Source organism: Varanus komodoensis, unplaced genomic scaffold (genome assembly GCF_004798865.1).
Source record: "Varanus komodoensis strain SLA01 unplaced genomic scaffold, ASM479886v1 scaffold13_3, whole genome shotgun sequence".
In the NCBI taxonomy this organism is placed as follows: domain Eukaryota; kingdom Metazoa; phylum Chordata; class Lepidosauria; order Squamata; family Varanidae; genus Varanus; species Varanus komodoensis.
Genome location: NW_025335409.1, coordinates 8994122 through 9012287, shown reverse-complemented (window position 1 = coordinate 9012287; position 18166 = coordinate 8994122). Strand labels below are relative to the sequence as shown.

The 18166-nt window shown below is 42.6% G+C and overlaps 1 protein-coding gene across 1 annotated transcript in view; it reads left to right on the top strand.

Moving 5' to 3' along the window:
- LOC123019936 (inositol 1,4,5-trisphosphate receptor type 2-like) overlaps positions 1 to 10144 on the top strand; it is a 31898-nt gene extending 21754 nt beyond the window's left edge. The window contains exons 6-7 of the mRNA XM_044423133.1: positions 1878 to 2039; positions 4975 to 10144. Coding sequence (XP_044279068.1) covers positions 1878 to 2039; positions 4975 to 5061 — 249 coding nt within the window. The 3' untranslated portion in view covers positions 5062 to 10144. The remainder of the gene's footprint in view (positions 1 to 1877; positions 2040 to 4974) is intronic.
- Positions 10145 to 18166: the final 8022 nt, after the last annotated feature.

Here is an 18166-nt window from a genome sequence, read left to right as displayed (position 1 = left end):
TCTGTGTTAAAAAAGGGTGGACATTTTTTCTTGTCTGGAGCAGATGTTATTGTTTTATCACCACAGCCTAGAGATTATAGCGGAGTTAATTACAGCTGGGAAACTTTTTAAAGGTGGAGCTAATATCTGTTGCCAATAGAGGTGGACTTCAACACATTCATATTAGAGTAAGAGAACAATCCTGGTCATGTGCAGACAAAAGAAAGTCCTACAACTTTCAGGATTCCCCCACCAGGTTGGGAGCTGAATGCCTTTTGTCTGACTAAACGTGCATAGGTCTGTGCCCAAAGTCATTTTTTTCCAAACGATGTTCCTGGAAACTTTTATGGAGCACGAGAACCTTGTGGCAGGTTGGCAGGGCAGGTTACCTCAGTGAGAAGGGATGGCAAAGAAGTTGTCCTGAAGGACAGCTAGCAAGCCAGTATCTGCCTTCACTTCCAGTGCAAAGCCAAAGGGGACTCTTGGTTGTGTGTTAGAGGGTGAAATCTTAGGATGTGCTAGGCAATTATGAATGCGTCCTTCAGTGGACTCAGATCCCTTGGCACATGACACAGTTTCTTGGCAGACAAGTCAGTATGAAAAGGATGCCACTGAGGTAGAGAAAACAACAGACTCCAGTAATTAATAATACAATGTCATTAACTCTTAGGTCACACTAGGGAAGGTGAGTGGTAAGGGGAAAGGTGGTTTAACAAGGAAACATTGGCTACAAACTTGATTGTTTCCAGATATGCAAACTAAACATGACTTGTACTGCATGATTCTCTGGAGGTAAAGAAAGATCTAAAACTCAGCCCTGCAAGCTGAGTCTCCTAAACCCATATTTGTGATGGGAACATGCATGTGTGAGTATGCTGGAGAATTTGCTGAGGGGAAGCAGAGGCAGGGAGAGAAAATGTTTAATACTATGATGCAGTTCAATGGAATGGCAATTTCTGGATGGTTGACTGAAAGCGGAATGACCATGCGGGAGGCCATGCATGTGCTCACATTCAACCACTGCAATTCCTGGGTTAACAACCCAAGAATTGCAATTACAGTTGATCTGGGTCTCTTTCTATTTGCTGATTTTTGCTTTACAGCCCATCATTCTATTATCTATCCCCCCAGACCTATTCTCTACAAATCCCCTATGATCAAGGAAGCTGCCCTCCCGCCTTTAAAAAATCACAGCTACCTTTAAAAAATATGTTTATTGTGTATTAATTTCAGGCACAGAGGTAAGATATAAATGTTTCAAATAAAAATAGAGGTTGAAAAAAAAGCAAACAAGTAAAAAAAGTACCACACATACAATTGACAGCTAGTAAAGGATCCAGGGGCAGGAAGATGTGAATGTAAGGGCAGACCATAGTTTTCAAATAAATATTAACCAAAGATGTGGATCACTGGTACAAGTCTATCTCTATAATACGTTGTTTGAGCCTGACAGCAGCTGATGCCCCTAGAAATAGAAATGTCGATCACATCTATCTGCCAAGGTGAGAATTGAAAGAAATACTTTCACTGTTTGGGATGCAGCCAGTGAAATAAAATCCAGCCTGAGTGTTGCAGCAGGCCAGTGAGAAGCAGTGTTGCTTTTGGAGACCGAATAGTGCTTGAGAAACTAGCACTGCCTGTTTCCTCCACAAACCACAGCTTCACATGTGTGTTTGTAAATAAATAAATTGCAAAAAGCACTGCAGGTCACCAGTATTCCATCCTCAAAGGAAGCTGATTCTTTAGAAGTATCCTCTTGGAACTTCTCTTTGCTTGGGAGAGTGTGAAACACATTCTAGGAAGAATCCCATTGATTCTCTTTATATAGGATCTTTAGAAAGCTTCCATCTTATGATAAATTTAAGCCTCGGCTAATGTTCTCCTATTTCCATATGCAGGAAAAGAATTTGGATTGGTTTCCTCGGATGAGAGCCATGTCCCTGGTCAGTAATGAGGGCGACAATGAGCAGAATGAAATCAGAACTCTACAAGAGAGATTGGAGTCCACCATGAGCCTGGTCAAGCAACTCTCCAGTCAGTTAGCTGAGCTTAAAGAACAGGTTCATTATTTTTTTTCTTTCATTTTTACTCAGCAAAATATGAGTATGGGATGTTATCACTGTTAAGTCTTATTGCATAGTCACAAAAATGCATCAAGCTAATGCAAGAATGGATGGATGGGTAGATAGAGGATAGATAGTACAATGAGTCTGTATTAGAACTGTTGGAACATTGTGGTTGATTTATCTAATTATGCAAGCCAAGGAATGATCTAGGAGAATGATGCTCTGACATTGTTCAAGTTTTGGAGATGCGGACCTCATCAGACCTTAAGTGGGATATCACTGGAAACCACTTACAGTGAAACATGTGAACTACCCCATTTACAGAAGCACAAAACTTTGACAACTTTCAGAGTACAGGCTTCCTTTTAATTTTGACAGGGCCAGGTATGGTTCTTTTGACAGAGACAGATGCATATACATACCTGTGCATCCCTGTCAAAAATGCTGGACAGCCTTGTCAGAAGCTCCATTTCAAAGGAAATCACCGCTCCCATAAAGCAGTAGCTTGCAATTTTCCAACTTTCCAAGTTTTAGGAAAGGGTGGAAAAAATTCAGGAAAAGTGGGGTCCAGCCAGAAGAAAAACTCTTTTTGTTAAGGGAGTAATGTGCTGACTACCCTTTCTTATAAGCAAAGATTATTCATAGCTTTGCTTTTCCTTGATAGCTCACTTTTTGACAGCTCTCATGAGACACAAAAACATAGAAACAGAGCGAGTCAGAAGGGTTCTCCCGGGCCATCTAGTCTGACCTCCGGCACCAGCCGGCTCCGCTCACGACATGCCCACCATGTGGACGTCCAGCCTATCCTTGAACACCCGCACCGATGGGGCCTCAACGACCTCTCGTGGAAGCCCATTCCACACCCTCGGGGTCCTGACTGTCAGGAAGTGCTTCCTGGCATCCAAACGAAACCTGGGTTCCCTGAGCTTTGCTCCGTTGGAGCGCGTCCTGCCTTCCTCTGCAGGGGAGAACAGGTCTCTACCCATCTTCATGTGACATCCCCTCACATACCTGTATGTCGCCAACATATCCCCTCTGAGTCTCCTCTTCTCCAGGCTGAAGAGACCCAGTTCCCTCAGTCTCGCCTCATACGGCATCCACTGCACAGTACAAATAAGACTGCACAGTACAAATAAAAAGTAACCCTATTTGCAGTCTCTTTGGAGCCATTCTGTAGATGGTGCCTCCTGCATTATGACAGGACACCACCCAGAGACATCCGGTTTTGAACCCATACACCTGAGCAAGCAAACCCAACAAAATTTTGTTTTAAAGAATTACAAAAAACATGTATGTATGTATGTATGAATGAATGAATGAATGAATGAATGAATGAATGAATGAATGAATGATAGTTCTGGCCCGTCCATCACTTTTGTCTCTGGACAGCTCACAATAAGCACACATTTGGGGCACAGTGTTTTAAAGAATAGTATACCACCTTTCAATGTGCTTTAAAGAGGGTTGTCATTGTCTGCCAACTCAGAGAATATGAAAAACTAACTCAGGAATGAAGCAGCCCTGGTGAGTGCAAAAGGGAACTAGGGCACAGAGGGGAGAGGAGACAAGATGGGTCTTGCTACCAAGTCCCCTGGAATACTTATGGAAGGATTGAAGAAAAAGGAGGGGAAGACAACCCAGTGTGGTGTAGTGGTTAAGAGCATGGGACTGGGACTCTGAAGACCTGGGTTCTAGTCCCCGCTCAGCCATGGAGCCAACTGGGTGACTTTGGGCCAGTCACAACATCTCAGCCCAACCTACCTCACAGGGTTGTTGTTGTGGGGATAAGATGGAGGAGGAGAGATGATGTAAGCTGCCTTGAGCACTTTGTAGGAAAAAGGAAGGATATAAATCAAAGAAAAAGCCCATCATGACCCAAGGTATCTGTTGTGGCCATCATGGGTTGTTTTATAAGCAACCCACACTGAGTAGAGTATTTGTATGTTGGGTTGCCATGTTCTGCAAACTGAAATATGCCCTAATTAGTTACCTAAGTATTCATTTTCCTTTTGAAATATTGAACAAACCATAGGTTCAAATGATCAAGCTATCAATTTAATTTTTTATAACTACCATTCACGGTTAAAAGGGTAAGCTATTAGTTTTTTCTTTTTCATTTCGATTGCAGTTCCACTTCAGAAGTAAATTAGCCTCAAAGAATATACAAGCATGTTCTTAACTCTTAACTGCACAAATTAAAATTTATATTAATCTGTTATAGTTAGCCTCATCAATTTATCAATGGTGTGATCCTATCCATGTTGATTCACACATCTCCCCAGTGGGGCTTACTCCCAAGTAAGTGTATAGGCAAACCTGTAAAATGCATACGTGGAAGTAAGTATCACTGAATTCAATGGTGTGTACATGTACGAAGACATATCTAGAATTGCCCCATTATGGTGCCATCATATGAATGTTTAGACTAAAAAAAGACTGACAACTTCCTGCATGCCCCTGGTGGATGTTTTTCTATCTAAACATGTATAAGAGTGTACCCTTAGTTGGATAATTTACTGGAGTAAAAACCAGCTGAAGCTTGTGTCCCCAGTTTTCAAATTATGTTTTGGCTCTGGAGCCCTAAAACTGAGAAAGGAAAATAAAATCCAAAATACAGGTATGCAAGAACGTGTAAATACACAAACACATACACACAATCTTTGTGCAGGGAATTGCTGTAAGAGAGGAGAAAGAACCTTAAATTAATGCTCTGATACTTACCTTCCCAAAACTTCATAAATTTTAAGCAAAATGACTCTCGTGTATGGAAACTTTTTCTCTTTAGCTTTTCAGTACCAGAATAATACTGCTAGCTTTTTTTCAATTTTGTAACTTGCAAAAATAAACAAAAGAACAAACTGTAAAATAAAGGATGCCACTGTGTAATGTTTGTAGCTCATCTTGTCTTTGTCTCCCTCTCCACCTTTAGATGACAGAACAAAGGAAAAACAAGCAGAGGCTGGGCTTTCTTGGATCAAACGCGCCCCATGTGAACCATCACATGCCACCACACTGATACCGTGGGGGGAAAGCCGTGACTAGCCTTTCATCAGTGTTCTCACTTGATTACAGAATAAAAAAGCCGAGATCGGGAGTGCTGAACAGCATCTATTGTTACGAAGTTGCAAACAAGCGAGTGCAAAGATGTTGTGGTTTAGCTCTGGGAACAATTTGTAACTGCGTCGTCGTGGTTGAAAGGGGCCACATGCTCAAAGTTACAAATAATGGGGGTGGGGGCACTTCAGCATCTCTTCTCAAGGAAAAGAAAAGTGTCCTCAGTCTACACTTCCTTGTAATTCAATTGGCTTCTTTGGGACGGCCAGCAGATGCAAAGACGAGACCAAATTTGGCTCTGCTATTCGAATGCTATTGTAAGAATCCTTGTAAAACTAATGGAGCAACCAAGGGACAGAAGGAATAGTTGATTAACACAGAATGCAACAGCCTCATTCAGAATCTGTAGAAGGTCTTTGTTGTCACATTTGCTGGCCAGCACCATTTGTCATGTTTGCTTGGCATTTGCTCTTTTTTTTTAATTACCGTAAATATGTCATTGGAGAAAGCAATAATGTTACAGCAAGTTAATTTGCATTGGAAGATGAACAAAAGCATCCTAGAAAAAGGTTTTTTTTTTAAGAGGGGTTGCGAAAAGGATTTCTATTGCTAAGAGAATTTTAGCTGTCAGCTGTGCAATTTCTTATTTATAAAATAGAGCACATTGGGTCTGCAGCTGGAAGAACTTGAAATTTATGCACATAACCACTTACAACATTAACTGGAAGTGATTTCTTTACTTTGGATTTTTGTGTTCTCTATTAATGTGGCTGCGTGTGGAGATTTCATCTAATAGTGGTCTTTAACTGGGTTTTAAAAACACATTTCAAGGAGAGGATTGAGGAGAAAATTAGATCTTTTGCAACTAATATTTGAGATTAATTTTGGTGTCTAAACAGCTTTGAGATGACTGTCTGGAAGAATTGTAATTATATTATTACTGTCCATATACCACACAGAGAAGTGATCTGCCCCTCGTTGCTCAGTTTCTTTGGGATATGTCTCTCATGTAAGATTCTTGGGTGCATTGAATTTTGACTGATACAGGAATGGATTATTTCATTGTTACCCATCTTGTCATCCATCAGGCTGTGGACATCACTGGGGACAGTAGCTTTGTAGAGCTGTGGTCACCCATGGTGGCTTGTTATGTCATCAAAACCTGTTGAGCCCCAACCTTGTTGAGTCCCATCAGCTGGCAAGCTACTTGGATGCTGTGCCCCTCAGCAGGAAGGAGCAGGCATCTTTGCCAGCGGGCCAGGAATAGACCTCTCCAGCTGACCCTGGGGGTCCACTCACAGGTGCTGCCCTACCAGCATGGAGCAAATTAGGACCCCAGCTCCTGTCCAGAGAAGATGTCCTGTGGGAAGTGGTGATCCACTTGGCAGTGTTGTCCTGGGTTCAAGGCAGCACTGCATTCTTGCCTCCTGCCCCGCCCCCCATCCTTCCACTGGCTTCAAGCAAAGATTTATTTTGTTCTTCTTCACTCCTTTACTGCAAACAGGGCTTCCGCCTGGAGGTGGCATGAGTTCAGCTTTCACCCTTTGCTGGGCAGTGTGCACTGGGCTGCCCTGCATGTCCCAGCCGAGACTAGGAATTGACCCTGTTGTGCCTCAAGGCATGGACTGTTTGTCCCAAGGGCAGGGAGGGGTGCTCTCTGACAGCCACCGGAAAGTGCTCCTCCTCTCAGCCTCCCAGGACACAACTAGGAAGGGACAAGGGAGCAAAGTACCTGCAATGGCCCCCATTGTTTATTGGGTTCATTGTGAGTATTTTACGAAACAACAAATCAGCCCTACTGTGGCTTATTGCCAGGGTAGATTGTTCTGCCCCTCAAGCACACCCATGTAGCAAATGCAGGAGCAGTATTTGGATGTTTGAATCCCCTGTCTTCTGTGGTTTGAGTTTTGTAGCCAGCTGAAGCAGCCTCAAGGCCTGATCCTGCTAGCATTATCGTATATTGGATTGATCAATGAGGCTATCTGTAGAGCCATATACAAAGACTTGAGGTGGTAGCTGATTCTTCAATGCCTTATTAAATCACAGGTGTTTCTGTCATAGACTCTTCTGAATCCTCCATCAGGTTCAGACTATGAAGAAAGGTCAAATGGGTTCAGTGGAAGATCAGAAATAGACTGCAAGTGCCTATATTCAAATGCAGCCTAAATGCCTGGAACTGAAGTTTAGCTGCTGTGTTCTGTCTCCCTTTCAGGATTCCCCCTGTACATTTCTCTCTGGGCATATGAGAGGTCCACTGATAAAGCAGTTACACAGAAAGAAATCCATTTTATAGAGTCCATTCTTGTCCTTGTCAGAATGAGAATTATAATAAGGGTGGAAAGGGTTTCATTCACATACCAGTTATGGGGAAGAAACAGCTCATAATCTGGTAGGGAATGAATAGTAGTGTATTGTAATCTGTATGATTTGCCAATATAAGATCCCACGTTCAAAGGGTCACTGTCAGGAAGGCTTGCAAAAATTCTTGCCTGAGTCTTTGAAGAGTCTTTGCCAAGCAGAGTAAAAAGTGCTGAGATAAAAGGCCATAAGACAAGAGGGACAATTTGTGTGCTTCCAGTCCAACCCATATGAGCAAGTTTTACCTCATTTTCCGCCTCACGTGCACCGCAGTCATCTGAAGCCAAAGCACATTGAACTTCCTTCAGCATGTTTCATGAGTGTGTGTGATGGGGGAAAATGTGCTGCCATTCCTGAGTGTGAGAATACAGAAGGGTATGTGCCACGTCCTCCCATAACGTGTGAGGGGGTCTTTGGGGAAGGGCAAACTAGCAATCAAGGGAGGCATTTAAAATGTAAATGGTGACAGAAAGGCTTCTCAGGCAGATCCCTCTAGACTATAATTTATACATCAAATATATAAATTGGATTCTTCCAATTTCAGTTTTATTTAACATTTCCAAATACAGATAAACTTGAAAGTAGTGGTGGTTAGGTGGAGGAAGGGGTAAAACTAGATTTGAATGAGCTAATCTTTGTTATTTCATTCAAGTTTGTCACAGAGGCTTGAGATTTAGGAGCATGATCCATCTGCAATTGAGTATTTTTAGTAACAAATGGCCAAATAATGGGACTAGATTTGTTTCAGTCTTTTGCAAAAGTTGGACATAAATGGCCCCTTCAGATTTTGGATTAATATGCAAAGGCAAAGGGAATTGAATGTTGGAGGAGGGATGTTGGAGGTGCCCAAGTTTTTCTATTTTAGCATGGGAAAAAAATCTTTCCTGTTATTTCAAGCATTGGCTTCATAGTTTCAGTTCCCAGCAGCATACCCTTTATAAGTTGGAAAGGGTACCCCAAAAGAATGATGCTAAGTGATGATGGGGAATTATTCCCACCTACCAGTCTGGGGCAGAGCAGATGATGGTCCCAAACCTACTAAAGTGCATATGCTTCTCAAAGCAGTCCACAAAATTAAAGTTTTGAAGCAAACGTTGAAAAAGTTCCATTATTCTAAAAGCCGAAGTGAAATGTTGAAAGTTTGCCAGCTGTTGCATCTGTGTGAATTTTTGTTGACAGATCTAGGAAAATGGATGCCTGCCTCTGGCCTCATTACCACTAGAGTCATGAGTGACTTGCATGAGTGTATAATCATAGTCTCTTCCTAGCTTCCTTCTGTGTCACCTTGTCCTACATGCTAGTATGTCAAAACACAGAGATATAAAGCAATTTAAAAAAAAAATCTGGAGCAAGATTACACAGTGCTGCCCTGGCACTTTATTTTGCATGCTGAGGATACAATTGCTTAATCAGAATCTCACTTTACAGTTCTGAAGACTCTTCATATTGTTTAACAAGGCCAGACACAGCTCACAGTTTAGCCTTTTCTTTTGCACTTATTGTCATGATGATCTGCTAAAAAAAACTGGAACTTTTACAGAATAGCTATAAAGGTTTTCATTTTACTTGGGAGAGGGTAGCTAACTTAGGAGTCTTTTGTTACTAAAGCTCTATTGTGAATAAAGTTTTCTGTGGGAGTCACAAACTTTAAATTCTACTTACCTGCTCTGTTGATTGCTGTACTTTTACAGATGTAATTTGAAACACTATTATTATGATCATACCCCTATAACCTTCCTTTACCTTGGCCAAAAAACCTCTGCTTTGATCTAGCAAAGCAAAGATGGAGCCCAGATGCAAGGTGTGCTGAGCTGGGAGAAAGGGGAGTGAAGGGATCCAATTCTTGTTCTCAAAGAAATGATCAACTCTTTAATTGGGCTGAGGATACCCACCAGAAGCCTTCTTGCCCATGCTAGATTAAGATGCATCTATTTGAGGGCTGCTGTGCAAAAAGATCTCAATCACAGCTGCCAGTTAGTGTTTGCCACGATGTCATTTGCCTATTTATAGCTTCCAAGCCAGACCCTCAGCATCCAACCATAGATTGTAAATAGTCAGCACTTTTTAAATGCACAATTTTTACAATTTCACCTGACCCAGATGTTCAGGACACACGAAGGCTTCATTCAAATGCCTTATCCATTCTGAGGCAACAAGCATCCATGGGCAATTATTCATGAGGATATGTGGAAAGGTAACTGCTCTGATCCACCAACTCCTGTGTAGAATTGGGCTTCACTGTAAACATGAAACTCTGCAAAGGAACGGGTGCTTGTATTCATTGCAATGTCAGAATAAGCTTTCCCTAGGCAAGTCAATGCTCAGACAGAACTTCCCTAATATTTCATTGAGTAGGATGGTTCCAGGTGTGCTGGAACCACGCTGAGTGTCTGTGAAACTTAAGATCATGATGAAAGTTTTAGATCCTTGCAACTTCATAACTAAAATTACACCTGTACGTTTGTGGAGTGCAACATGTGGGTAGGGGGAATCCTTGTTTTTATGTTTATATTTGCATGAGCATCGTTGTTAGATACAGCACAGTCTGCAATAACCCCTCAAAAACTGATGGACAGAGAAGACAAGGAATATTTAAAGCCTTAGAGAAGAAAGTCTCTGTGCCTTTATAAGTAAAGATACCCATTACTGCTGAATGTAACTTCTAATTAAAAGAAAATGTATTTTAATATGTGTTTGTGTTGCTCTATTCCATTGTGGAGTTGCATGTAAATTTGTCATGAACATCACCTTCTGAACAGAAATTGCAAAACAATGCTAGAACCTGAGTCTAGAGGCAGATCTGGGGTTTCCACTTGCAGCGGATAATTGATACAGGAAAGGCAGCAGGAGGATGGAAAGCAAGGGGTACTTTTTCTTAAAAGTTCACAACTTTTTTCCTACCTTCATTTAAACATCCTTGGGGTGTGAGTGGTATAGCTGCTATTGAAGGCTACATCTGGTTGGTGGGGGCTGCACACAGCTGCTGAAAACTTGGTAGATTCCTCTCCATACAGTTTGGTCCTTTTAGATGAAAGGCAGATGAATATCTTCAACGTGACATGGCCAAACATATCTGTTAATATTAATTGTTAATGTAACCAAGGGATAGAGGAGGAATATACAGATGAGAATTAGGAGATGTTAAGGGGGTGTGATTGCCCCCTCCCCACCTACTGATCTCCCCACCATCAGGCTTATTTTTAGTCAGTCAAGGATGAAGGAGAATTCAGCTTGGAGTCAAACTGTTGATCAAGAAAAGTCAAGGTGGTGTGGGAAGTTACATACTGGTAGTTCTACCAATGTGGTGTCACTGTCCCAACCACTGAGTAAGAGGCTCCTATACTACTGTGGTAACATAAAATACACCTGCTTTGCCACTCGCAGTAGCTCTCTATGTCTTATTGTTGTTTCAATTAACAGTGATTAATATTTATTCCTAAGCGACCATCACTGCATGCAACACTGGATTAAGTAGTGCAGACCTAAAAGAGACAAGTTCCTGCCCCAAGGAGCTTAAAAGTCTAAATCAAGAATAGACCACTTGGTGTTCACAGGTACTAATGTGCCTCCAGACACCTTTCTTGGTGGCTGCCAAGCTACCCTACTCTTCCCACTCAAAATAACAATAATAAACATTTTTCTTTGTTCTTTTTCCTGGAAGCTGGGATTGCTCCAAAAACAATGGGACAATTCCAGCTGCTGCTATCTTCCTTTCTCATGAATGCTTCTGGGATACATGATGGGTCTGGGGAGGAGTAGTGGGGAGAGGAGATAACATCTATGGGGGTGATTCAGAGAGAAAGAAAAATGGGAGAATGAGTTGAGTTGACTGGTGGAAGAAGGGAGAAGAGATTGCCATCTGCTAGCTAGGTTTCTGGTAGCATTGCAACATTCACAGCAGTTAACCTCATCTATTGGATTTCATCTCCACCTCTGCCTTTTGGGCTGCTTACTTTTCTTGATTAGCTATGCCTCCCATGGAAGCCATTATACGATGATGTCCACAAGAGTTGCTGAAATGGCACCAAAAAGTTGCGCAGCCCTGGTCTAAATATCAAGAGAGAAAGAGGCAATGGGAGTAGAGTGAAAGAAAGACACAAGCATAGCAAGAAGACTTTGCACTTGTCCCATTTCAGCTACTTTATTATTATTTATTTTATTTTTTTATTTTTTTGATTTATATCCTGCCTTTTTCCTACAAAGGGCTCAAGGCAGCTTACATTATCTCTCCTCCTCCATCTTATCCCCACAACAACAACCCTGTGAGGTAGGTTGGGCTGAGAGACTGTGACTGGCCCAAAGTCACCCACAGTTGGCTCCATGGCCGAGTGGGGACTCGAACCCAGATCCTCTGAGTCCCAGTCCCATGCTCTTAACCACTACACCACACTGGCTCTCTTTCCACAAAGGATGCAGGATGCAGACAAATTTGTTGAGTCAATGGCTTCATTGAATTGGTTGCTTCAAGCTAGGATTTGAGAGGGAGGCATTGCATATTACTGGCCGACATAAGGAGCAGCAAGGGAGAATGGGTGCAGTCATTTAAGTGATCCTGGGTGGTAATGACTTGCTAACACACTTCCGGTAATAAGCCTCGTGAAATGAAGTTATGTCCTTGGTGTTTTACATGTTTCCTGTCCAGAAAATAATACGTAAAATCCAAGAAGAAATTACAAAGAAATAGGATGGAATGCTATTTTAAATAGCAGACGTGTATTTCCATTGCCAACTTAGATACTCCTTTCTGTTAGTATTCTGCACCTTAAAAGCAGGAAACTGCAAAGCCTCAGACAAATTGCCTTTAACCTTTGCCAAAACTCCTCCATTGTTCCAGACAGCCATTACTTTTCCCTCTTCTCCGAACAATTCTTATTCTATTACCTTTTCTTCTACTTCTATACCCAGCCTACTCTCTTCTTTCACAAGATTGAGAAATCAGCTACTTAGAATTCACAGAATGGAACACTGAAGTTGAGAAATCAAATAGAAGAAGTCATTGGGAAAGGCAAGGCGGAGGCAGCATGCTTGGCCTTAATTGTGCGCTGCTTGCATTCATGTTTCCGTGTGTGCCTTTTGAAAAACCTGTCAGAGGGATCAAGCCATTAATGCACCAGCAAACGGGTTGCAAAGATAGTAAAAAAATGGATTGTATTTATCCTCACTGACTCCACTAGCAATAGGCAGCACCATGTCCTGGTGTTTAGATGTGGTGTATTGCTAAGCAAAGTCTAGTCCTTGCGGATAGGCTTTGTACGTATGTGTGTGCGTGCGCATGCCCTAATGGGATTGTTGCCCCCGACTCATGAAGCTGAGCCCTCCATGGCCAGAGATACTGGGTGGATATGCCCCTCAATGTAACATTGTCACTAAATGCAGTGCTCTTCATCCCATAAACCGTGCATGTCAGTGCTAATACTTGGCATAGCACTGGAATGTGATGCACTGCTCGGAACTTGGATGGATGGGAGGATAATAAACTTACATCCGGAAAAGAAAATCATGTCTCAGTGGCTTAGACCATATTATTATGATGGTTGGCTATGAAAAGGGGGGGGGGGGTTCAGGCTCCAGATTTGGCATGCGTAAAATTTGAAACCCACTGGAAAACATTTCACTCTGAGCATCTGAGAATCTAGCTGAATATGCCATTGCTATCCTGAAAACAGTACTGGAATGAAGAGGGGGTGCCTTTTCTCACATGTTCACCCATTTCTTACCTCTGCTTCTCACATGTTCACCCATTTGGTTTGCTTTTGAGGTCCAGCGACTGTTTTGTCTGCTCCATAGTATAAGTCTAGGAGACGAAGACCTGATGGAACACGGTGATTGCCCCTCCCTTTGTCCTGAGAACAAAAGGTTCAGATGGAGTCTGGAACTGCAAGATGATGATTCTGCTGCTGCTCTAGGGAGCGGACGAGGTCATTGCAGGCACCCTTTCTTGGAGACTTGCCCAAGAGAGGGGGAGGGCTCTTTTCTGAGAACTTTGTGTTTCAACATGCGGCCTTATTCAGTATTGTCTATTTGTTGTCTGGGTGTACTGATGAGAAATAATACTTTGCGTTTCTTAGTAACTATCTTCTGAATTACACTGGTGAATAATGTGATAGCTTGTTTGAAAGTGGACATAAAATGGAGACTTACACAGCACAGCAACATGGGCCATACATGTTAACCTTTTATATCACTTTTTTAATGTAAACTATGGCATCTTAGGATAAACTGGACATGATAATGGAGATGTGGGAAATAGTTTTTCCTGTCTGTTTGCACTTTTCCAGAAAGCAGTGGTGCTGGGATCACCTGAGTAAGGCCTCTGGGGAAGGATTAAGTCTTTTCTCTTGTGCCATTTCCTTATTTACAATCACACTCCTTGCTGGGTTAGGAAAAATGTACATCTGTATTTAGCAGTGGCCAAATTAACAAAAACAAGTCATCCCTTCCTTCTTGCTGGACAAGAAGTTTCAAGATAACTGCCCACCCTGAGCCTGCAGCCAACAGGGGGTCTTTGCAACTGATTCTTCAGGGCAAATGCTGTCCAGGGTCCTGATCACTGGGTCTCAGCCTTTTTCCCCCAGAATACTTGGGAATGATTGGCTTAGTTGTGACCAAAGCTCCTGATGGGAGGTGCTGTTCTGTGCCATCTCAGAATATCAAAGGACAGAAAGTGCCCTGGATCAAAGTATTCAGATTAAACAGTTTGGAAATGAGAATGTTTTGCATTTGTTCCTTTTCTGAACTAGTAACTTTTGGATTGTGTGTATTATTTCCCAACATGTAATTTACAGTGCAACTACTTTCTCTAGAATTCAGCCAGCTTCATATGCAACAGCAGGAAGCATTGTTTATATGTTTTTTTTAATAAAGAAAAAAATCACTATTCACTCTGTCTGATAAGATGCAAATGCAAGAGAGATACCGATCTGCATTTCTTTCACGGAAGCAGCGGCAGCGGCAGCATTTGTGGGTTCTCATAGTACTGACCAAAGCGAACTGCACTCTGCATGGCTGTCATCTGGTCCTGAGGCAGGTCCCTTCTCATCTCAGCCTGCTGGACTGAGGTGCTGGGAGGGCAAATGATTTGTTCAGGGTCATGCTGTGAGCAAGTGATTTCCCCTGTTCCTCCCATACTTTGCTCAAACCACAGGGCTAGCTAATGAGCAAGCACAGCCTCTTGGGACTCTGCTGGAAATGGCAAGTGCCTGATTCCATTCTTAATCATTAAATAAGGAAACATGCACTTTCGTGCATTCCCTGACTTACTGATACACATATCGTTATACTCAGGTTCTCAGGTTTGTTTTGTCCTGAGTCTCTGGAAGCTCCTTTTCTGAACAAGAGAAGAATCTGCGTGACATTTTTGTATTTTATCTGCACATTAGTCTTTTTGTTGAGAAGGATGATGGCAAGCAGTGAGTGCAGGGAAAACACTGGCTGCTGTTCAACTTGCTGCCAATTTTTAACTGAAACAGGGAAATTTAAACAGAGCTACATCTCATTACCTAACAGCAGCAGGAGCATTCACAGCAATATTAGCAGCAGTGGTTTTCTTTTCATGCAGACCTGTCTAACTAACATAGCCACATGACATGCTGGTTCCTTTCCCAATAAAGCACGCAGTCTTGTGTGTGCGCACGCACGCGCGCGTGTGTGCGCACGCACACACCCACACACCCCCTCATTAAAGAAAACCTGGTGACTATCCCTACATGAAGTTTGACTCCTTTTGTTTCACCCAGTGGCATTCAGCAAAGTCAACCAAACAAGGAGAGTCTTCACATGCCGTACACATTTTGTTGGTGGGGGAAAGTGGCAATAATCTAAGACTATAGCTAATTCTATCTCCATAATGGGCAGGTGACTCAGAGGTGTGATTTACCATTGCAGTTCCTGCTATTATCTGTGCATTGCCTGCATTTATCCATCTCTGTCCATAATAATAAAGAATAATTATTGATGGACAGACTGTGTACTTATTTTTTGTGATAGCAACATTATGTGTTTGAATAAACTTCAATCGGTACTGTGGCCAGTTTTTTAAAAATGTGTTCCAGACAGAAAAGGACTTCTGGAGGCTACAAGTATGCTTCAAAAATAATAAATTAAAAAACAAGGCTACATTGATCTATTAGAGACATTATACATACTGCCTGGTCCTAACTGAGTTTAACAGGATGTTCTCCCATGGGACTGCATGTAAGATTTCAGCCTTTGTTCATTTATTATCCACACTCTGAGATTGGACTTGAATCCGGACCTACATTAGGCAATGCCTGAAGTAGCAGAATATGGGACACACCTTCATAAGACAGCAAGTTATCAATGACTGAGTCTCTTCTATATTTTCAAACTGGGAAAGATACCCTTTGAGTTTTTTGGCCTCAAATGCGCCATATTTTCAATTGTCTCTCCAGGTTGATTCTGTTCTTAATTCATTTCAAACATTGAGCTTTCCTTTCCTGATTTTTTAAAAATCAGGAGATACTTTATGTTTTGGAATCCTGCTACAAAATCCATGCAACATGGACCACTCTAGCACATGTGTTCTGTGTCTGCAGATGAGCAGCATTGTACTTCAGCTAAGAGGGCTTTTTCTAAGACTAAAGGACACCTTTCTAGACTCCTCTTCTGACATATTCACTGTTTAAAACAGTTTCACTTTGCCTTATTCTGTGTGAGTTATTATTTTTTAAAATGTGGAACAACACTGACTCCATCCAAGCTTGAGGTTTAGTCAAAAAATAAAATTCCAGTAAGGGACTTCAGAATGATCTGGCAGCATCCAGCTGGACATGTGTGTCTGTGCATGTGTACAGGTGTACATGTGCCTGTGTACACTCACGTACTCCATTAATAAAGAATCCTGCCATTTGACACCCCCATTCAGTTACGACACCTTTGGAGCCCAAAGGAATGTGTTTATTGCCTGAATGAGCGTTAAAGCTGTGGGTCAACAACTCTTGGTGTTTTATGACCAAGAGGTTTCTACTTGGGCTATTTTAAGGCTTTCTTTCCCCAGTAAGCATTTCTTCTAACCAAGAACCTCACATCCAGAATGGCCTGCATTTTCAAAGGAAAGACAGAAACTTCTGGCCAAAGATGTGGCTGGTTGCTTGAAATGCCTGTGTGATCTCAGGTTTCCTCCCTCACCAGTGTTTGGCCAGGTACCCTTTTTGTCACTGACCATTCTGCCTCCCAGTTTCCTTCTTCCCACCAGACTCCTTCCTCTGGGGTTTCCTCCTTCCACAGTTGCTCCACACTATCCCTGTTTTCAACCTGCCTTCATTAGGGTGCCCTTTGCTCCCAGCATTGCCCTGGAAGGCCCACCACTTAGGCCTGGCTTCAAGCACACAGCATCACCCCAGACTTTTTTGGGCCACCCCAGTGGTGACTTCCAGGGTAGGCTGGCTATTCACAGAGTGCCAAAGAGGGGGAAATGCACTGCACACAAACTAAAGATGGCGTAAGTCCCATAGCATTTGTGCATTGAATTCATATTTGTAGATCAACTTTTCATACCTCAAGGCTGCATGCAGGCTTCAACGCAGAACCAGAGGTGACACAATGGATTTCAGCGGAGATCACAAGCAGCCCCTTCTCCGACCGCAGCCCCCCCAAAAAAAGACCGCTCCTCTGGGGTGGCCCATCCCTTTTTTTCCTGTCTCTCCCACCCAGAACCCCTCGATTGTGAACCTCCTGGCTCCTCCTTCCTTCTTGGAATTGGCACACTGAGCTTAAGATGCCAACAAACTCTCCCCAGCATGCCTTTGTGCTCATCAGCTGGAGAGGTGCAGGGCATGCTTGGTTGAGCTCTTGCAAGGCCTCCAGCCATACTTCTCTCTTCCTAAGCCTCAGGAAGGGAGGGCAATGGACAGCAGCCTCAGGAGAGCTCACCACAACCATGCCCATGCCATCGCTTGGATTTGGACTGTGGCAGGGAGCAGAGAGGCTCTGAGTAGCAGGAGAGCTGCAGAGCAAGGTCTTGAGGCCGCATGCAGCCTCTGGGCCATGTGTTGGACCACCCCAGTATAGAAGTTCATTTCTAAAGAATTGCACAACCAGAACATTGCATAGCATGTTATAATGTACATCAGCAACTGGCTTCAGGGGTGAAGAATGTCTTAGACCAGGGACTGCTTTTAATGCTGGCACATGGACAAAGCTTGTCCAATCCATGATAATTTACAACTGCTATGCTAAGGAAGCTCAGCACTACACCAAAGCTGGCCTCACAAAGAAACTGGAAGTGTGAGCTGAGAAGGCCCCAGTTCTATTCTCCCCTCAGCTACACATTTGCCTGTGGCAAATCATTATTCCAACAACAATAATGTTGATAATTTGATAAGCACCTATACTGATTTCTTAGGCTCAGACTTCTGCCTGCAATATGGGGATAATAATTCCTATTGACAGCTTGAAAGATTACTGAGATGAGGTACATGAAGTACCTAAACATATGAAATGTATCCTATGATTACTATCACCTCATACCCAGCCATCATCTCCATTAAAATAAAGGGGGACAAATGGGTGATCAAGTTCTAAGCAGACTGCTGCAATCATTCAGAGGCAAAGCCAACCATCTTCAGCAACTTCCGAAAATCTACTTACTCTTTATTAAAGAGTTCGACTGCAGAAGTGCTCTTAGCCCAAGGGCTGAACTCTAGTTCAGAGAAGCCCTCTTGGAACAGTTCCAGTTGTGGATGGGGCTG